Below are 21837 nucleotides of genomic sequence, written 5' to 3'. Positions count from 1 at the left end.
GACTGACAAAAATATTCTGTTTAACACAAACACTTAACAGGAACACTGTGCAAACAGCATGTCTGCACACAATATACCAACAACAGCCTTCCACTCAGGTTCTCTTCTAAAAGAGGTCAGTCAAATGACCCTGGTTAGGGTCCCTCCTGTCAGAACCCATCATTCTCCAAGAATCAGAAGCTCTCTAGCTACATAAACAGTCATTTCAGTTGAAATAAAATATCAGACTAAGAAAGATTCCACTGCCCGCCGCCCCGCATCATCTGTATGTCCCCCCACCCCGCCTTTGGTGGTTGTGGGGTATTCAGCAAGCAAACAACAGCACTGGGCAGTTTTGACTTTTAATTTCACAGTTCATGGGTCTCATCCATCCATGTGAGGTCCACTACCAGATAAAAATCCTGCATCCATATTTCACGGCATCATGTAAGACCAACTGCAGAAGACAATACATGCTCAGAACAGGCCTCCTCTCTCTCAGACTGGCCCTGATGCTCTCGGCCCACTCAGGAGACGTGCTGGTACCAGTCAAAAGGGGAGTGAGGGTGATCGCTGACAGGACCACGACCATATCCCAGCCTCCTAGCAGCCATCTTGATCTATAAAGGCACCTATCAGCACAGAAAACAAGCCTTTTATAAATTGAAGTCAGCTTCTGTCTTGGAAAAGCTAAGAGATGATGGGTAAAGTTTAATTTAACAATATCTTTTAAAACTTCAATTAAAAGCTATATTAATAATTCCCAAATTTAATGGTCTGTGTTTTGAGGGAACAAAATTTAATGAAATTTAAATGTCAGCAGAAATAGTAAGCTTTCTCTGGACACCTGTGTGGGCATCAGCTTTTCCCTTCATGGATGGTCTACCTTTCAAAGGCAGAGAAGAGGGTCATATTGAAGGATACTAGAGAGATGAAAGCAGAGAGAAACTTCGTGGGGGTCCCTGAACCTTAATTTCTTACTCTCCTTTATCCCAGCTACTGTCTCAAATACAGCTAATGCCACAAAGTACATAAAAAGTACAAGGGCTGCTGGTTTTTTCATGCAGAGCCTTAGTAGCTGTGTTAACAAGGAGGCCAATGAAGTGCCAGGCCATTACAAACGCCCTATTGAGAAACTTAGCTAGTTGCGTCACTTCCACAGGCATATAATCCTTTCAAACTAGCTGACTGTGCCCCCCAATTTTACTGCCTTCTATGTAGAGCTGGCTTGGGGCATCCTCCCAGTGAAGGACACCTGGAGAAGAGGGTTATAAGTAGTGCAGGGAAAGAAGGAGGGAGGGTAGAACACCAACAGTTATAACAGGTGTTTGCCTCTGTTAACTTCTCTACAAGCCAAGCCCAGTGCCACAGGACCTGATCTACCACTGGTTTGCCTATTCTTGCAATCCTGGCTTCTCTACAATGGAAAATGAGCTGGCTGCAAACATTTTAAAAATAGGCTTCATTCATTCACCTTATGATGGATGCTGGAGACCACCTATTTTAGAAAAGAGTCAATATTCTGGCCTCAACAGTCACTTTCTTTTTTTTTTTGGCAACAAAGGATTTTATTTATTTTTAATTTTTTTAAACATCTTTATTGGAGTATAATTGCTCTACAATGTTGTGTTAGTTTCTGCTGTATAACGATGTGAATCAGCTATACGTACACATACATCCCCAACAGTCACTTTCTCATACTTCACTTTCTAATATTCCATTGGAAAGAACCAACAATTTTAATTTGTATTCCATAAGTCTCAAAGGTATGAAAAACTGGGTACTGTTCTGTGGTCAAATTTTAGTGGACTATCAAGAATAAGGAAATAGGCTACACTCTTCTTGTAGACACAGCTCAGGGAATCTGGACCAGTTCACATCTTACAGATATTGGACCTAAAATTCTATAAAGGCTGGGAAAACTAAAAACAATAACATCTTAGGGAGAATATCTATTTGAAATCCAACTAAATGCAGAGAGCGGGTTTCTACCCAAGGCTCAGCTGCTTTTCCCTAAGGAGGATTTCTGCTTCGTTTACTCTCCACTGACAGGGTCTTCTAAAAAAAAATGAAGGAGGAAGAATAATGTTACTGGGGCTTCTCTGGTGGCACAGTGTTAAGAATCCTCCTGCCAATGCAGGGGACAAGGGTTTGAGCCCTGGTCCGGGAGGATCCTACATGCGGCGGAGCAACTAAGCCCGTGTGCCACAGTTACTGAGCCTGCGCTCTGGAGCCAGTGAGCCACAACTACTGAGCCCACATGCCACAACTACTGAAGCCTGCGTGCCTGGAGCCCATGCTCCGCAACAAGAGAAGCTAACGCAATGAGAAGCCCGTGCACTGCAACCAAGAGTAGCCCCCTCGCCACAACTAGAGAAAGTCTGTGCACAGCAACGAAGACCCAACGCAGCCAAAAATAAATAAAGTAAATTTAAAAAAAAAAAGGAATCCACCTGCCAGTGCAGGGGACACGGGTTCAAGCCCTGGCCCAGGAAGATCCCACATGCTGCAGAGCAACTAAGCCCGTGTGCCACAACTACTGAAGTCCGAGTGCCTAGAGCCCATGCTCCACAACAAGAGAAGCCACCACAATGAGAAGCCCGTGCACCGCAAGGAAGAGCAGTCCCCACTTGCGTCAACTAGAGAAAGCCCATGTGCAGCAATGAAGACCCAATGCAACCAAAAATTTTAAAAAATTAAAGAATAATGCTACTATTTGGGCCAAAACAGCACAGGACTTATTCCCCTCTTCTTTTACCCTTACCCCTGCCCTTCCCCCAATTTTACTCAGAAACCTCAAAGCTCCCCACCCTGCATGACTGAAGTAATCTCCTGGGCACGCTGTCAAACTGAGCTGTCGTGGTTTGATGCCACAACTAAGTGAGGACTTGGGCTTCTGAAGCCTTCCAGTTATACCCCTGGTGACCTATTTAGGAGCTGAACATACTTGTCAGAGACAGAGTGCCATGATTTTTCCCTTCGGCCCACTTTTCTCTCAGATGCTCCCTATCCAAAGAACAATCACCCGAAGGGCCTGAATGTGTGCACACAAATGGTAAGATTTGTGGAAAGCTTGTATACAGCAAGCATACAAGCCTTGCACATGAGCTCTTTTCTGTAACTTAAATAACCTGCAGACACTTTTCTTACTATACAGCTTCCTACAACACCACAAACTGCAGCCTGAAGTCAAAGATGTCTGATATCATGGAATCAGGCATTGGAACTGCTTTGAGTTAGAATGGCTAAGTGTCATCTATGCCAGGCAAAACCAAGAAGACTGCCAAGGAGGGATAAAGCAAAACAAAGATAATAAAGCGAAACAATGTTTCTCAATAAAGGTCAAAATTTGTGACATAGTTCTGCCTACATTTAAGATGCTCTTTCAAAAAAATGGCAAGCAAGATCAAGGAAAGTTAAATATAGCCAACCCATGTACAGAACTATGAAAAGTTACAGGTTTAGACACATTTAATGAGATTTATGTAGTATAATTTTCACAATGTATTTTGACCAATAATTGATGATTGTTAATGGAAAAAGTTCACCATAGAGTTTCCCTCTAATGTTTCCAGAGCTTTGTTAAAACCAAGAATCAGTAGAGGGACTTCCCTGGTGGCGCAGTGGTTAAGAATCCGCCTGCCAGTGCAGGGGACACGGGTTCGAGCCCTGGTCCGGGAAGATCCCACATGCCGCAGAGCAGCTAAGCCCATGTGCCCATGAGCCCACATGTTGCAACTATTGAAGCCCGTGCACCTAGACCCTGTGCTCTGCAGCAAGAGAAGCCACCGTGATGAGAAGCCTGCGCACCACAACGAAGAGTAGAGTAGCCCCTGCTTGCCGGAACTAGAGAAAGCCCGTGCACAGCAAGGAAGACCCAACACAGCCAAAAAACAAAAAACAAAAAACAAAAAACAAAAAAAAAAAAGAAAAGAAAAAAGAATCAGTAGAACTCTACCTGAGGGTTCAGTGAACATGGGAATTAAAAAGCTCACAGCTCATCACAGGAACCCATGGCTGGTGGAAAGAAAAGGAGTAGCTCCACACTGCCCAGTTTTGTAATGCAGACACTTTTCTAAACTCACTCGAAGTTCCGTGTACTTCATTAACTTCTCTGCTGTTCTTTGTACAAATGCAGACAGGAGGAAAAAATATCCAACAACCCTCTGAGGATCACAGCTGGATAAAAGACTATAAATGTGCTTGTGCTGCCACAAACAGGTTTCCACCCTAGAATTCAACCTTGCTAGTAATTCTGAGAGGTACCCCCAACTCCTGCCTGGCCTGGAGGTAAAGTGATGTCTTTAGGCTACAGTGAAACTCAAACCCCACAGAGAGTCCTCTCCTGCTCACTTGAGCTTATTTCAAAAAGAGCCTCACGCAGAGCCCAAATCAGTTGGAAAGACTAACGCTAGGTTCAGGCACTGAGTCCCCACCACCTGCCTCCCCCGCCCTGCTGTTACTAAGTCTTTTGTCCTTTCAAGACAGGGAAACATTTCCTGGGAGATACCCTGGTACAATCTGTCAGAAAACAAAGGAAGGGCAAAGATTAAACACCAAAGCTACTAACATACAGAAAAGCAAACGTAATTAGGGAGAAAGGAACAGTCACCATGTGTTTGTGTTAACAAAGGTACCATCCACTTCGAAGAACCCAGACATCATTTCTGTTCCCCAACCAGTGTTTATCTTTGCACATCTCTCATCTGTAATACCACTAAGTATTACACAGCAATGAGCAGAGGAAATGGGTCAGTCTCTGGCTTTCAAGTAGTTTAATGAGCATTTAGTACAGGACTGCAAAAGGGAAAGGAGTAGTTCTTTGAATGAGCGAGTCAAGTTTTTCTTTACTTAGAAAATTTCATCAATCTGCAAGGTGTACTTGGAATTTGCTTATTGTGAATTCAGCAACAGCTGTATGTAACAGTCAAGTTCCTTTTTGCTGATCAATGGTTTCTTCTTTTGTCAGTGCCCATTATACCCCTCAGTGTCTTTTGCGTCCCACACAAAACTTCATCTTTATTCTTATTTGCTGAGACTAGATTTAGAATTAAAGGCTTAAAGGATGAGGATTTTGATATCTGTAAGTGGCAGGCAGAGAAAAGAGTCACCTTCTTATTCTTCTTAACTGTTGTTGAGTCATGGGAAAAACAGTCAGCTAGCGACCTGTGCATGCGTCCTGGGCATGGTGACAAATCTGCAACACCAAAGTGCCTTTCTGAAATTTGGTCTAGGACTTGCACTGAATACAATGTCCTCCTCTTTCAGGAAACTGGCAGGGGGACAGCTGTACTCCTGTCCTGTCTCTTGGGAGGCTAGCATTATGCAGAGGTGCTCTTATAAGTGTCACCCATTGAATGGCAATGCAGCTGGCCATGTTGTACTCCCTGGGGACTTGAAGTCAAAGGAAGAGCACAGTGGGGGTGGGAAAACAAACTTTTTTTTTTCCTGCTCTGGTGACTTAAAACTGTGGCACCTTAAAACAAAAATGCAGGGACTTCCTTGGTGGTCCAGTGGTTAAGAATCCATCTTCCAATGCAGGGGACATGGGTTCAATCCCTGGTCGGGGGAACTGGGATTCCACATGCCATGTGGCAACTAAGCCCTCAGGCTGCAACTACTGAGCCCACAATGAAGAGCCTGCGCATAGCAATGAACACCCAGAGCAGCCAAAGATAAAAAACAAAAACAAACAAACAAACAAACCCCAGAAAACAAGAATGCATTTCCAGGAGCCTGTGCTGCATTATCATAGTAAATGCCATCATAACCTCAACTAGAATTTTCCACCAGATTGGTCTGCTTAACTACACACCCAAGGAACTGTTGTGTATGCGCTGGGGGTGGGACAGGAAAGTTCAGAGATGGATTTCAGTACTCTACTCGTAACTCAAAGCAAACAACATTCAGCTTCATCTATTTTCTATCGCCATGCCACTTGTAGAAGAAAAAATATACCCATTTCTGTTAAGAAGCAGGACACCTGCATTTCTAGGGAGCATCAAAGCAGACGGTTTCTTTTTATAAGCTATATAAAACCTTCAAGCAAATATTCTCTGCATGCCGCCTCCCTATTTACTGCTATCTGGGCTTACATAAAGACACGTATAAATAGGTGAGTTCACTGCACTGTTCGAACAACTTTTTGTTCTTGTTCACGGGGATCAAAAGCTCATTAACTGATCTGTAGTTATTTCCACCCCAAGCAGTTACCAATCCAGCTGAGGTGATTAAAATCTTCCTCCTTAAACCGGGAACCAGGGGCCTCAAGTATGAGAAGTGCCTATACACAGAAATTTTCTATTGTGGCTGGTGGGAGCCGGGTGGGCATCCTGCCTTAGGGCAGGTGGTGGATTTTTTATACTTCCTCTAGGGCAACTTCCAGCCTTAGACTTCTTTGCTAAGAGGGGTCACCCAGAAAAGCTGAAATAGCAACATACCAAATCATCATAAGGTTCCCTCCACTGAGACACATCATCTTGACTGAGTTCACAGAAGAAATCCTTTACTTACTGTCATTACACAGACAATATACGCATAGACATTCAAGTGTGCTTAAATCAACCATCTTTTTCTAGGTAACACTAAAAATTAAAAAATAAAAAGATAGGGGAAGTGAAAAGACAACCCACAGAATGGGAAAAAATACTTGCAAATCATATATCTGACAAGGGACTTGTATCTAGAATATATAAAGAACTTTTACAACTCAATAATAAAAAACCAAATAAGCTGATAAAAATTGGACAAAAGATCTGAACAGACATTTCTCCAAGAAAATGTACAAATGGCCAAGAAGCACATGAAAAGATGTTCAGTATCGTTAGCTACCAGGCAAATGCAAATCAAAACGACAATGAGATAGCACTTCATAGCCATAGGATGGCTTTAATCAAGAAGACAGGTAACAGCAAGTATTGGAAAGGATGTGGAGAAATTGGAATGCTCATACACTGCTGGTGGGAATGTAAAATGATGCAGCCACTTTGGAAAATAGTCTGGCAATTCTTCATAGGTTAAATATAAGAGTTACCATATGACCCAGTGATTTCACTCCTGGGTATATACCTAAGAGAAATGAAAACAGATATCCACACAAAAACTTGCACACAAGTATTCACAGCATGATTATTCACAACAGCAAAAAGAAGAAACAACCCAAATATCCATCAACTGATGAATGGACTACAAAAATATGGTATAGCCATACACAGAATCGTATTCAGCCATAAAAAGGAATGAAGCACCAAAGAATCCTAGAAGGATGAACCTGGAAAACTCACTGAGCCCTTTTGAGTAACACTTGTACTTTCACTCAGAGCTTAATAAAAAACAGTGTTTCATTCAACACACAGTAGTGACAATTAGAATTCCTTTTCAGTTTAAATCAGGTAATTTATTTGTCTTTATGATTTGGCTTTAAAAAAATTCTCCTGGAAACATACTTGATTAAGAATTTTAAAAAGACCAACATGAATCTCATCTCCAGATTAAAATGAAGGCTGTACCTAAATATGGCTTTTGCACATTTAAACATGTATAAAAACACACAACTCATTTACAAAGGCCCCAAACAGCCCTAATGTACTAGTGGAGCCCATCTGTAAAGTACTTTGAGAGCCTTAAGGAACAGCAGGAGATTGATGAGATTATAACTGCATCCTACCTTTCACTGAGTATGGTAATTAATTTTGGGACAAGCCCGAAATGAAAAATTTCCTACAACAGTACCACTAAGTACTTGCCTTAAATTACACAAAAACTGTTACCTCTGAGAAACACTACCTCTCTTTCCGGTTTTAATATTTCTGATGCTTCCTTTCTCAACCAAAGCCATCTGGGTCACAAACATTTTGTGAGTAAACAACTCATACCAAGTATTAGTCTTATATTTTTAAACAGCGATTATCCCTTATCTTTGAACTAAAGCACTCATTTCATAAAAATTGGCCCCGGAGCCCCACATTAATTTGACGAAGCATGCATGTGAAATTGAGTTACAGTTAAATGTTACTAGACCCTTCCTGTTTGAGAGGACCATTTAAAAACAATACTACACACCCAGATTCCAACACAACACAGCAAATGCAAAAATAAATGAAATACACACAAAACCAAATTAGGTTTGTTTATTGTTGAGTTATTTTACTATTGAGGGGGCAGAGTGAAGGGAGGGAGTCCAGATGCTGTCACCTCCAGTTCTTCAGTGCCAGGCTTCCAAGCACTTGGAATGTCAGAAACAAAAGATGTATAAGAGAATGTTAAAACAGATGTATTTTAATTCACCACTTGCCTGATACTATTCTAATGACAAGCTAATAAACACAACAAAACCAGAAAAACCACCTCCTTAAAAGTTCAAACAGTATAGATTTTCTGCAAGGCAGTTTTCTACAGTGTGTGAAACCTTTGTTATGACTCACTGAAAATTAAATATGCAAAACTCCAAGCTGAGCTTAGTTTTGCCTGTGCACAGAGACCTTTTTACTCTCATTCTTCGAAAACCTCATTTTGGATCATGCTGCCAACACCAGAGAGAGGAAAGCCGGCCAACAATTCCAAATATAACATGCGGAGGCAAATGCTACAGAAATCTGTCTGACGGGAAGCGACCATGCTGAGGTCTGCTAAGGTAGATGCACTTCTCAACCAGACCGTTCTGGTCCCTCAGACTGTTTGCAGCAAAATGCAATCAGAGGAAACCATCCAGGTTCCAGTCAGCCTCATTACCGATGTCTATGGTAATCAGTGAGAACAATCCTATCCATCGCAAACAGAAAGATGGGTCGGCGGCAACCAGAGCTCCACCAGTTAGTCTAATTTTTTTTTTTTTTTAAGGCCAATTTTTAGAGACCAGTCCATGGAGATCAGTATTTTCGGAACGCTCAACTTATGGCACGACAATTATGATAAAGGTCAGGTTCCCCAGGGAACACTTAAAAACATCTCTTCCTAATTCTCTAGGAGCAGGTTTAGTAACCCCTAACCCCACTCTGAATAATTGATAAACCAATTAAACTTGGATAAAATGATTATACTATCACTTAAACAAATATGAAGACATCAGCTCAAGTTTAATTCTTCAGTGAGTTCATGGTACTGAGAACAGGACAATTCATTCCCTCACCCAGAAGATCATCAGAGAAAACCCAGAAATAGGGTTCCCAGTCTAACTGGGAAGAAAGGACTGTTCCTCATACACAGCCCTGGCCCCTGAGATAAGACAAGACAATTAATACAGCTTACGTGACCAATCATTTCCTCCAGTAGATTATCTTAGGAAAAATCCCCTGTGGTTATGGCCATGTCACTAAGCCCAGGAGGTAAAGCTTGCCTAGAATCACTTTGGGAGCATTTTACTAGATGCTGTTCACTGGGAGGCACGCTGACAAGGCCACCAGAGACTGAAAGAGGACTTGTCTCACAGAATTTTGAATGGAGACCCACAGCAGCACTGCAATTATGACCTACAGGGTTTGCAAAACGCCATCTTTACTTTTGAACATTCTGTACATAAGGAAAATTATCATTACTATGCTTACCTAAATAATCCAGTCTTAGTTAAAAAGGGAAGCAAGAGAAAATATAGTCACACCTCCTAACCTCACTCCCACATGACACAAATAAACAATAATGGGACAAATTACCATGCGCACACCCAGGAATCAAAATTTTCTGACACCATTAAGTGCTTGATCTAACTACTCGGGTCGAGATGGTTAATGAAATACTTCACTTGGGCTAGAAAGACTGCGGGGTAGGAGGCAGGAAAGTGGGGTAAGCCTCACCTGAAAGAAGGGTTCCTGCCTTTGTACCAATATCTGCAACGTTTTGTGATTTATGTAACTACTCAGATAAGTCAATGGTACATTCAGTACTGGCATCTTCAAAGAGGGAACTGGAGATGTGAAACGAGCTCTGCCTCATTTACTAGGATTCTCAAAGCTCTGATTACCAGTTCCCATTCATGGTCTTAAAAAAATAGTAGTCAATGAAATGCACAGTCTGAATCTCACTAACAGCTAGAAACCCCTCCCTCTCTCCTACCAGCTAAAGTAGAACTGTTAATTGTTACAATTTAACAAGACTTGAACTCTTCAAATTCAAAGATTCAGGGGTTAGGTTTTATAATTTGAAAGCCCAATCTCAGGCAAAACAGCACACTTTTCCTATGCCTGAAGTTTATAATAATCAATTTCAGCTTTATTAAACAAACAATAATAAAGAGCTTACAAAATTCTCAGTATGGGAATCACTATTCTTGGTAAACGGTAACTTCATTCTACAGGTAAAACATTAACCCACATTTTATATCAAGAAGTCTACAATTCAGTCTTAGTATGTATCAAACAAGCACAATAAAAAAACCCATAAGCAACAGGGAATAACTGGTAAGCAACACAACACATCCAGGTACAAATCTCTTCTGTGCTCAAGAACAGCACAAGAAACTTGACGGATTTTTTTTTTCCAGGTGGATTACACCTTATACCAACAGGAAGCAAAGGTTAAAAACCACAGAACCTTACTGCTGGTATTAATCACTTCACAATAAAAATTTTAAAGCCATTGGCAAAGCTTCCTCCAAGATAATGATTTTTGTCCCTGCAACATTACAAGCCAAGATGGGGTGCTCTCCTGGGCAAAGGAATCTTGGGAACGGTAATGGACGCTTCCTACAAAACTTCTGACCACAGACTTAATTTGCCCAGTATCAGTCATCTGTCTAATAAGTGCTCCAAAACCTGCAATTAGTACAAATATACAGTGGGCACTATTCCACCAACCGAGAAACGGAATGTGAATGGAACTGTGTAGAGCTTAAGGAAAACCTCACTTTTTTTTTTTTTAAACAGAGAGCTAAAAAAGGCAACATCAAAAATGGGTGGGAACAAACAGAACAGCCCCTCTCCTTCCCGCTCTCTCCAGCCATCTCCTCTCATAAAGGTCTGCCTCAGTCAACTGTTGCTGAACAGAACAAGACCCATCAGAACAAGATGCAATCGGGGTCCCGGCGCAGATGTGGGATTTTTGTGGAGGGCAGAGGTGATTTCTCCAGGCAGAACCTGGAGTTTAAACTCTTCTTGGCCGGATTGTTCTGGGCTGAGCTGCAGAGGAGGATCAAGCAGCGGGCGACCAACGCTGGTCCCTCCCTCCCTCTTCGGTCTCTCCCCTCCCCTCGCGTTCAGTAAGCGTCGCGGGAGGGGGGGCGGGGAAGCGCACAGCTTTTTTGCTCCGGTCCTTAAAAATGCCCTCGCGGAGCCACCACACACAATCCTAACCCCGGCAGCAAAGAATTCTGCAGCGAAGGGTTCGCCGATCCCGAGCGGAGAAGTGAAATCGGCGCCCAATGGCAATTTTAATTGTCTAACCCGGCCCGATTTCCCAAGAGGCGGCAGCGTGGGGCGGGGAGGGAAGAGGGAGGCAGCTCCGACAGGCAACAGGGGGCAAGCGGCGGCAGAGAAAGGGGACTAAAGCGGCAAGATCCCAGTCCCGGCCCCCGAGGAGCTTCCGCAGAAAGGACCCCGAGGCAACCCCCACCGTTCCCCGGGAGACGTTTGCAAATCATATATGCAGCCAAAATGGCGCTGAGAATAAAAATATAATTTAAAGGCAGGTCGCCATATTGTAAACAGAGAGGCAAAGAGAAGAGGCGGACTCGAGAGACACCCTCCATGATTTCTTCCATAGCCGGGAGCGCCCGGGCGCCGGGTCCCGCGGGTCTGGACCAGGGCAGCTCCGGCCGCCGAGGGCTCCGCACACCCACCGCGAGGACAGCCCAGCCAGGCAGGAGCCCGAGGGCGGCGGGCGCGCGGGGAGGCGAGCGGCTCAGGGCCCGGAGCTCCTCCCCTTCCTCCCCGCCACCGTCGGCCGTGCCCCACGGGCTCCGTCCCGGCTCCTCAGAGACTTCCAATCCCAGATGGGGCTCTCCTCACCCCTCCCAACCCCCACCTCGGGGTCCGGACCCACAGCTGCTCCTCCCCCCCCAAACGGCTGGATCCGGGCAGCACCTGGGGGCGGGGAGGCGCTGGCCCCAGCGGCTGCAGAAAGCTAGCGGCTGCAAGCGCCCGTTATTTCGGCAGCCAGGGGTAGGCCGGGTGAAGGAATGTTCCGAGAAGGGTCCGCCAAGGGGCTCCGGAGGGGTCCCCAGACCTTACCAGCACTGGAGATGGAAGGCGGCCGGACAGTGGTCACAGCACAGGAGATCCCCACCTTCTTTGCAGCTATCGCAGCTGTCGTGGTTGGTGGCCCTACCGCTTCGCCGGGGCTCCTTCTCAGGCTTCCGACTCCGCTTTTCTGCCTCGTCTGTCTTTGGGGGAGCCAGCAGAGCTTGGATTTGCTGCACACACATACAAATGGCGTGTGTGCACACTCGGAGGTCCCGGGCGGTCCGTCGCCCCCCCGGCGCGGCTTCTCCGTCACCCACCCCTCTCCCCCCTTTTGTCCTTCTTCCTCCCATCCAGCCTGCTCCCAGAACCTCTCAGCCCCCGGAACCAGGGGGAGCCCAACCTAACCGCGTTCCTGCAGCACAACAACGAGAACGGCTTCTTCCAAATGGGGAGGATCAGAATAGGGGGATGGGGAGAGGGTGCGCGGTTCCCTTCTCGCCACTTCCTTGTATGGACAGTGGGGGACTCCAAAGCCAGGCTCGGGAGAGGCCTGAAGCCCAGTACCCGGACGTGCTGGGGGAAGCACAAAGGGGCCGACGAGAAGGGGGTGGGGAGGCCCGTCGGTGCAACGAGATGGAGTGGGTTGGCGCCTCGGGAGAGCGAATCGAGGGCGGCGGGTAGGTGAAACTGCTGCAAACGTCCTCGGCGGCTGAGCGTAGCCCCCCGAGTTGCAAAGATGGGAGGGAGAGTCTCGGTGAGGAAGAGCCCCCCCCCCCCCCGCCTCCCCCGGCCCTCTTGCGCTGCGAGCTCAGGGCCGGCTTTGTAGGGAGGAGGGCGGAGGTTCCCTCCCGGCGCTGGGGGAAGGGGATGAGGAGGGCCACTCTTACCTCCATCAGCCCCCCCGACGTGTCCAAGTCGTACACGATCGTCTTGGTCTCCATTTTCTCCCACATTCATCCACCTCCCGGGCTGGGCGCTCTCTGCTCTGGCCCCCCCAACCCCGGGGGGAGGGGGGAAACGGGGGGAGGGGGTGCTCCTGACCCCGGCCCCCCTTCTTTTTTCCAAACACGGGTCCCGACTTCCTCGCCCTGGCACCCCCCCACCCCCCGGCCCCCAGTCCCCGGGACGGCAGCGTCCTCCCCACGGGCCGTGAGGGGGGAGCGGCCCCTCAGCCCCGGCCCGGCGTCTGGCTGCACGGTGGGTCCCGGCTCCGGGGGTCAGGCCTCGGCGGGGCCTAGTCCCACAGGCTAAAGCCAGTGCTGGCGACCGCTGGTCCGGCCGGGAAAGCTGGCGGGCGCTGCCATCCCGGGGTTGGGGGGATCGGAGTGGGGGTGAGAGGTTAGGTGAGGTTGTGGTACGTGAGGTGACTGCGGGGAGGGTGATGGGGGGTGGTCCCCGGGCTCCGCCTCTCGCCGCCGCCGCCGTCTGCGTCCCGGCTGCCGCGCACTTGGCGCAAACTTACCGCGAGCGCCCGCAAAGCCACCCGCGCAGGCGCCCCGGGATCGCCGCTCGCCGCGCGCAACCGCAGTGACAGCCGGCGGCCGGGCTCCCGCGCAGCCGCAGTGAGGGGGTACCCCCCAGCGCGCAGCCGCGCTGGCATTCGTCTGGAGAGCCGAAGCCCCGCCTTTCTGCCCTGCGCCAGCGTACTGAGAGAAAAGGGAGGGACTTGAGGTCTCGCGCAGGCGCCTGGGAGAGCTCCTAAGGGTCATAGCGCAGCCGCAGGAACATGGGGATTCTTCATCCATTGGCGTTTGAGTATAGACCAAGACTACTCTGTTCCCGCGCAGGCGTGTTGAGGATGCTCCCCTCCCGCCCCACAGCAACACAGCCGGCTACGCGCAGGCGTATTGTCACCTGCAGGCCCTAACAAGAATGCTTCTCCTTTCGCCATTTTGGTAGTGGGATATAAACCACCGTGTCCTTGGAGTCCTCAGGCATGAACAGAAAGGAGCAAAGTGTGATGTTGGCTAGAGCTGGTAGCCTGTCGGTGACAGCAAGTACTCCTAGGGATGTTGTACTGGACTCTTTGGTTCCAGCGTCAGGTGTGGCTGGACCAGGCGCCATATTGGTAAAGAGAAAAGAAAAGCCATCGCAACGGAAAACTGCTTTTGGTGTCGGGTTGGATGGCTACTGTTCCCTCTTCCCTCCCGCTCCCAGCAGTACATTTTAGCCTGAGCATTCTTGCCTTTCATGGTGATGAAAGGAGAGGTCAACTGGCCCGTTACTACCCTTTTTTGATCACTGTTCCTGAGAATTGCTTTCCATAGAGGGAGCCAAAAGCGAAGAGTTTAATGCTGACAACGCCCAGCTACCTGCCTACAGTGGACTTCAACTCCCAGTTGGCAATGCGCAAAGGGTCCAAAGGGCGAACGGGAGCGCATTGCATCCTGGGAGCAAGAATCGCGATGGCGCTGGTGGGTTATGGGGGCCGTAGTTCCGTGTGCATGCGATGCAGTGGACGGTAGCATGGACTCGGGGAAGAGTGATTTGCCTGCCGGAAAGAGATACTTTTCAGAGCTGCTGTGCTGCATTCTGGGATTTGTAGTGTGAAAGGCCTCACCTCGAATTCTGGGCGGGGCTTCACGCTCTCCACGGCGCCCGCCCCTGCCCTTGGTACCATCTTCAGAGACTACCAGTTATCTCTGCCTGACTGTAGGTGAAGCGGTGGAGAAGAGAGTGGCATCATTGTGCCTGACACTAGGTGTTTAGTTGGCGTTGTTACCAGGTAGCTCTGTCCTGGCTCACTTTTGATGTTAAGGTGTACTTAGCATTCTCAGAAGCCTAAAACTGGAAAGGGCTTAAAAACCATCTCTGTTAATCTCCTCACTTCCAGATGCACAGAGAAGAGCAGTGATTTGCCTCGTTCACCTAGTGAATTTATGGCAGACCTAGGAATGAAACAGCTTTCTTGATTCCCAGGCTAGGATACTGTCTAACTGCCTGTGAGGAGTTGCTGCTTTTTCGGGGAGAGTAAGGAGGATGATTGGATAGGGTGGGGATGTCGGTTTGTGGTCTTAGGTTTCCGTTTTTCTGACTTTCCTAATGATCCCGTTGTTGCCTGGGAAGAACGATAAAGTCCTGGGCCTTATTGATCAAGCAGGGGAGTATATCATGTAGATCGGCCCTCTCTGCCCTCTACCAGCCTCAGCAAACAAGAAATCTTAGTGGCTGTGGGCCAGAGATGTGGCCCTCAGAGAGAGGAGGGCTGAGCTAGAAGTATGGAAGTGGCCAGACCTCATCTCTTCTTAGGCTGTATTTCATGCCACAGACCCTCAGAAATGGATACATCATGTGCCCTCTCCCACTGGCGTCCTTCCTACTGCTCAGGGCCCAGCTGTGTTGCTGTGTCAGCCTGAAGGTATTATGGGGCAGAAAAGTAAGCCATTGGCACATGTCCAAAGAGCCAGGCTTTGCTTTGATCAACACCATCATTGCTGTTGAGAACAGACATAGGCATTAATGGGCTAAAGAGGGAAATAATACTTGGCTCTGTTGACAAGTGCCAGGGGAACTAATCACTCCACAAACCTTCCTCTCAGACTTGGAGGATGAGGTCAGCCCAGTGGGGCGAGTAGTTGGTGCCACCTTGGAGAGCTCCAGCCCTGGCTGTTCCAGGGGGATTGAGGAGAGAGAGCAGGTGGGTTACAGATGCCTTCAGAAGTGACCTCTTGTGGCTAATTTAGGCACTGCATTCTGCATAGACTGCAGCCTCTCCATCCTTCAAGGTGGCTTGTGGTAGAACCAGGAGGTGGGCAGCCATGAGTGCTCAAGACCTCCCTGCTGGATGACTGTAGAAGTTCTGGTTGCTGCTACTATTTCCGTCAGAGATTTTGTGTTATCTGGCTTCTGAGTGCCCTTAACTCCCTGTTGCCTCCCTCTTGCTCTTACTCTGGAGAGCAGCCATGCAGAGCATTACCTCTAAGCATGGATGTATAATGGGGACCAAGGCTGGCTAAACACATCTCAGGAGGTGCTGGGGGCCATAGGGAAGGGGCATAGAGGCTGGGAGGGACCAAACATGGCAAACTTAAGCACATCCACTTCAGTCACCTCTTTCTGGAATCCATGGATACAGCTTTTGTTAAAATAGGAGCTAGGCCCCTACGCTGCACTGCCTCTGTGCCTGACAGTCTGGATGTTCTCTGACGACAAGAAAGACTAGAGCCTCATGTTAAGGGGTTCAGTCTCTGATTCCTATTCCAATTTCCTAAGCCTTGCTAGCTGGAAGGAAGTGAAAGAAGAGAGGCGTCAGGCTTCCTGGGCTTTTTCAGCAATACCGTGGCTTAGAGGACAGGCTTGGGAATGTGCCAGCCTGCAGTTCTGGACCTAGCAAAGAGGAGGAAATGAAGCATTGGGATTGATGAGCATATGAGTTCCTGGGCTCCCATACCCCTGTGGCACCAGCAATTGGGACCTCTCATTTCACATGCCGTCGGTTGCACTGACCTTGTTGGGACAGTAGTCCCTGAAGCACTGGCACGTGACTGTGTTTTTTCTGTTGTTGTTGTTGTATTTTGTTTGGCTGTGCCATGCAGCTTGCGGAATCTTAGTTCCGTAACCAGGGATTGAACCCAGGCCACCACATTGAAAGTGCTGTGTCCCAACCACTGGACCACCAGGGAATTCCCATGACTGGTTTTTGATAAAATCTGGAGATGATCAGTTGGTAGGTCCAGCATGCCTTCTGGTCCTAAAGTCCACATCCCATTTATCTCCCACCTTCCTTCCCTCCAAGAAAGTACCATCCCCCAGGCCATTGCTTGGTTTTTTTCAAAAACACCATTTTAATAAGGAAACAACAGAAATAGAAGATTGTTCTCTGGCTGGAGCCCAGACGCCGTATAATACATTACATGTACAAAGTGGCCTGCAGCCAGCTCCTGGGCCTCTCCCTGGGGCGCTCCGACCCCCTGTTCCATGCCAAATTCCTGGACCCTTGGACCTCTGCTCCTCTCCAGAATATGCCTGCCCACTCCCCTTATCCCAAAACGCAGTGGCCAGGAGGGAAGCCTGACAGGGGGCTGGGGTTGGAGGAGGGGCTAGTGGGAAAGAGGATGTTTGTAACAGCCAGACTGACATCAGGGGGAAGGTCTCCCTCTCTTCAGGGTGCAGGGCTGCCAGGGGAGCAGTGGGGTGTCCTGCTTTGGTGTGAAGCATGAGTGGTGTGGCCTAGGGAAGCCCAACCTGAGCTTGGGGTAGAGTCCCTAAACCCCTTAGGGTCCCTTAGAATTACTGCCTCCCCCAGGAAGGGTAAGAAGGCAGAACTGACCATTCCCAGGGCCTTAGAGAAAGACTAGAGACCCCCCCCCCTCCCCCGAGGGGGCTGATGTCAGCATGTCAGGACTACCCAGAGGTCACTGTTGAGAGCAGTTTTGGCCACTGGTGATGGCCCTGTGAGGGGCCAGAAACTGGCACAGTTTCCGCCACTGTCAAGTTAACCCTGCTGCAGGGTGCTGCGTGCCAGGGCTGGATGGTGGTCACGTGGAGAGAGGTGCTCCTGCTCTGCCTGTGAATTCCAGGCTGGAGGTCCGGGGCATGACAGAGTCAGGAGAACGCTGGTTCTTGATGCCTGTGCCCCAACTGTGTTCTGCCTAGAGGCAGATGCGCCTGACTTGGACCCAAGGAAGGGCCCTAAGTGGGCAGTGGTACCAAGAAAATAGGCCCTGGCGGGCACTGCAGGCGGGACGAGCACAACTTCTTGAGGGACTGGTGGCATCTCTCCCCAGGTGGTATGTACAGGAGGTGGAGGGACAGCAGGAAGCTGGGAGCTCTGCTGCTGGGCTGCGATGCAGGGCTGAGCCGGCTTCCCCAGGCTGCCCCACCTAGATGGAGACTTCATATTCTCTCGTCTCCTGCAAAGGAAAGAGACTGCTGGGAGTTGGAAACTTGTAAAAGGTTCGCCAGTCCATGATCCACCTTCCCAAGGGAAAGGGAAAGGGAAAGGGAAAGAGAGAGAGGGCTTGGCAGGACCCTCAGGGGTACCTGCCCAAGGGAGCGTAGGATTGGGTCCTGATTAGGGTGTCAAGCCTGGCGTGGGTACTTACTCCAGTCTCGTAAGTCGGATTGTCAAATGCTGACTCCACGGTGATGCGGTCATAAGGGCGGGGTCGTGCTCGGGGCAGCTGCAGTGGGCTTTTCCCCTGGAGCCTGTGCGGCAGAGAAGCCTGTGAGTCAGGAGTGCTGGGCAGGAGTGAGGCAGGGGTGCAGGGCAGGAAGGGAAGCCAGACTCACCTGGAGAAGTAGAGGTACACACCTCCCACCAAGAGCGCCATTGCCACCAGCGGCAAGAAGATGGCAGCTGCAATGTGAGCAGCATCCAGGGTGCTGGAGGCAGCAGGCGCCTTGGCAACTGAAAGCACAGAGGGTGGGATTGGGGCAGAGGCCTGGGCCCCACATCCCCTCACCTCTGCCCAGGGGCATCCAGCCACCAGCTCCCTCTAACTGGCTGGGGGCAGGGAAGGAGCTTTTTGCCCCGCTAGTCCCAGACCTCTCTCTTTCTCTGCCCTCCCTCCTCAGAGAACCCATGGCCTGGGAGCTGTGAGAACTAGGGGCAGGGAGATTATTTCCCTGGCCCTCAAGGTTGGGGGCTCACCATCCAGGCTGCGGCCGCTGTAGAAGCCATCCAGAGAGGCTGGAACAAGAGGGGAGGGCCAAGGGCAGTGGATGAGCCCAAAGAACCAAACCACTAAGGTAGGGAGTGGGAAGGATTTGTCCAAGGAGAGCCCATCCCAGAATTTGTCTTGGTGTCACCAGGTCAGAAGGATCTGGCAGAGACTGGGGAGACCAAGAATAACATGAAGGGGGCATGGGCAGGGGGTTCTGGTTCTCAGCATTTGACATCTTTGCCAGAGCAGCCCTACGGGCCAGGCAGAGGTTCCGGGGGTGGCAGGGCACTCACCAGCCCTACAGACGGGTGGGGGGTCACTCCAATGTGAGGGGTGTCCAGGCACACACTTAATGCTGGCCTGGCCCTTCAGCACGTAGCCAGGGGCACATGAGAAGTGGATAGTAGCCCCTGCTGGGTGCAGCTGCTTCTCAGGACTGCGGGCACCATTCTCGGGGGCGCTGAGGCCACGGCACGGCTTGAGATGTTCCACTGGAAAGCAGGCAGAGCCCAGTGAGGGTGCCAGGCCCCTAGCCTCCAGAGGCAGCATCTTCCCCTCCTCCTCATTTGAGACTTACGGAGACATTTGGGGGCCCGGTCGCTCCACTTGGGGCTGCTGGCTTGGCGGTCATGGCAGGTGAGGATGGCACTACCCGTCAGCACAAAACCCTGGTCACAGATGTACTGCACGGTGGCCCCCACGGGAAACTTGGGGCTAGATATGAGGCGTCGGCTGTGCTCCACATCGCCAGGGTCGTGGCAGGAAGTCACTATGGGTGGGGGGTGATGGGGGGAAGTAGCCCAAGTAGAACTCGGCAAAAGCCAGTCCACGCTGGCTTTGTTCCAAGTCAGCCAGCACCTTCATGGCATATGGCTCCACCCCTATTTATTTGCCCCTACCATTTTGCTGGTGTATCTCCTCATTTGCCCCTTCCCATCCATCAGAGTCAACAAATACTGACTGGCCATATACCAGGAACGAAATACTTGGAGTACTTGACGGATGACCCTATGAGAAAGTATTATCCCATTTCACAGACGAGGAAATTGAGGCTACGAATACCAGCTAGTAATGGCTGGAGTCTGGGTCAGAATCCAGGAGAGAGGCTTGTAGGTTGCGCTGGGGAGAATATGGGGAACAGGCGCACTCACCCCTCTGGCAGGAGGGCAGGTCCTCACTCCAGGTTAGGTCCCACTGGCACATGAGGACACTGGATCCCACCACCTGGTAGCCAGGATAGCACTGGTAAGTGATGACAGTGCCGTGTACCAGCTCAGGCTGCGACGGGCTCTTCCAGCCATTGGGGATCTCAGGCAGCTCCGGACACGTGTCATTACGGGGCACCTCTGGGGGCAGCAAGATGCAGGCCGTCAGCAGCACCAGAGGGACTGTGCTAGCCTCCCTGACCCCGAGGGCACTCCAGCTCCTCCAGTTTGTCCTGGGCCTAGCCTGGCCTAGGCAGGCTCAGCGATTCATGCCTTCCTGCTCAAGGGCCCCTCCTTGCCTGTCCCTGGTATCATTCTGTCTCCTAGATTCCAGGGTTGTCACCTAAGCTTTGGCCTCACTTCCAGAAGCATGTTGACCAATTCCTCAGAGACTGGGTAGGGTGGGGAAAATTGTCATTTCTGTCAAAGATGGTTAGAAAGGTAGCAACGAACACCTTTCCTCAGTTCCCTATTTCTGTTATGAAGCTCTTCCTGCTGCCTACCCAAATCCCTCTTGCTGCAAGGAGGCTTGCTTCCTCTCACTGGGCCCTCAGGGAAGATGGAGCACAAGATTAGCTTCCTGAAGGTGACACCTGGAGTTTCCCAGCTTCCCCTCATCAGATAAGAGCGCTCAGGCTCCTCATTGCCCTGGACTCTGACTTGCCATGGTTCGGGGTCTGCATCCTGGCATCCCTTTTCCCCCAGGCAGCAGGGTGGGGGCAGGGGCAAGCTCACCAAAGAAGTGGATGACAAAGCCCTGCTGGTAGCCCAGCACTGAGGTCCCGGGGTCCGACTGGAACTGTATGGTGACGTCGGCCATGGAGGTAAAGAGCTTGAAGTGGCCATGGGGCCCAGAGTACTGGCCCAGGACCCGGGCTGTCAGGTCATCCCCATCGTAGAAGGTAAGCACGTCACCAGGGCCTATGCGCAGCCTGTGGAGGAGGACTGTCAGGGAGGGTGGGCCCGGGGACCCCAGGACGGGCTGGGTGAGAGATGTCCCCAGAGCTCAGGAGGTAGCTCGGCCGAGCCCGGTGGGCACTCACACTCGGACGTCCAGCATGATGCGCTTGTCCTCCTCCACATGCACGCCCCAGATGCAGTCCTGCCCACGGCCGTAGGGCTCTGGCCAGTTGGGGGAGAGCACCACGCCGGCCGAGTCTGTGATCTCCCCGCTGCACACAGCTGGAAGGCAGAGGAGGCGCATCCCCTCCGCGTTCCCCCCAGTGCCATGTCCTGGAGCTGCCACCGGCCCACAGGACTGCCTACCCACTGCTCGGAGCCCCCCCACCTCCTCCTCAGGGAGAAGCTTGAATCACACATGTCAGAGGGCCCCTGTGGTCTCAGGCCCTCTGGCTGGCTCCCTGGCGCCCACCCTGCTCCCTGCCCTGGCAGGCCCATCTACCAGTGCCTACTGACCTCGGCAGGCGGGCTCTGTCTCATTCCATTGGGGGTCACGAGGGTCAACGCACTCAATGATGATGGAGCCCTGCTCCAGGGTGTAGCCAGGGTCGCAGCTGAACTCCACGGTGGTACCCACAGGGTAGGAGGGTGCGCTGCTGCTGAAGTTGCCGTATTTGACAAAGGGCTCATAGCAATGACCTTGCTGGAAGGCTGCAAACCACAGGGCCCAGCCCAGCTCAGCCTCGACTGGAGCAAACACGGGGGGCAGTTGTCCGCCTACTTCCCCCCGCCAGGCCTTTCTCTTCCTGACTGCCGACGTATGTCTGAGGTTTGGAGCAGAGGGCAGCGACAGCCCAGAGCATCCATCCCGATTGTGCTCAGGAGGCCATCTTGATTACCACTGTATTCCCAGTGCCTAGTTTGTGCTTAGTACACAGAGGGTGCTCAATAAATGTTTTTTGAATAATGAACACATGCATGCATGAGTGGTGCTAGAATGTCTCTTGCAGCAACTCTCCTTCCCTAAGGGTTGGGGCC

The 21837-nt window shown here is 50.2% G+C and overlaps 2 protein-coding genes across 8 annotated transcripts in view; both read right to left on the bottom strand.

The window, feature by feature from the left end:
* Window positions 1–13597, bottom strand: part of PHF12 (PHD finger protein 12) — a 39040-nt gene extending 25443 nt beyond the window's left edge. For both annotated transcript variants that reach the window (XR_010838337.1, XM_059046280.2), the window contains exons 1-2: window positions 12977–13597; window positions 12138–12319 (exon numbers count right to left, since the gene is read on the bottom strand). Coding sequence is in view for 1 of the 2 variants with exons in the window: in XM_059046280.2 (XP_058902263.1) it covers window positions 12138–12319; window positions 12977–13042 (248 nt within the window). In the remaining variant the exon portion in view is untranslated. The remainder of the gene's footprint in view (window positions 1–12137; window positions 12320–12976) is intronic.
* Window positions 13598–16849: 3252 nt separating this feature from the next.
* The window catches only part of SEZ6 (seizure related 6 homolog), a 99617-nt gene continuing 94629 nt past the window's right edge, over window positions 16850–21837 (bottom strand). For 3 of the 6 annotated variants that reach the window (XM_067022082.1, XM_067022079.1, XM_059046329.2), the window contains 10 exons: window positions 21316–21510; window positions 20943–21081; window positions 20635–20831; window positions 19846–20040; window positions 19272–19463; window positions 18988–19185; window positions 18682–18720; window positions 18321–18438; window positions 18134–18236; window positions 16850–17957 (listed from right to left, as the gene is read on the bottom strand). In XM_067022082.1, the coding sequence (XP_066878183.1) occupies window positions 17925–17957; window positions 18134–18236; window positions 18321–18438; window positions 18682–18720; window positions 18988–19185; window positions 19272–19463; window positions 19846–20040; window positions 20635–20831; window positions 20943–21081; window positions 21316–21510 (1409 nt within the window). In that variant the 3' untranslated portion in view covers window positions 16850–17924. The remainder of the gene's footprint in view (window positions 17958–18133; window positions 18237–18320; window positions 18439–18681; window positions 18721–18987; window positions 19186–19271; window positions 19464–19845; window positions 20041–20634; window positions 20832–20942; window positions 21082–21315; window positions 21511–21837) is intronic. The other 3 variants (XM_059046330.2, XM_067022080.1, XM_067022081.1) reach the window with 3 other exon arrangements.

The sequence above is a fragment of the Kogia breviceps genome, chromosome 19 (genome assembly GCF_026419965.1).
Source record: "Kogia breviceps isolate mKogBre1 chromosome 19, mKogBre1 haplotype 1, whole genome shotgun sequence".
Classification (NCBI taxonomy): domain Eukaryota; kingdom Metazoa; phylum Chordata; class Mammalia; order Artiodactyla; family Physeteridae; genus Kogia; species Kogia breviceps.
This window is presented reverse-complemented; position numbering and strand designations above follow the sequence as displayed.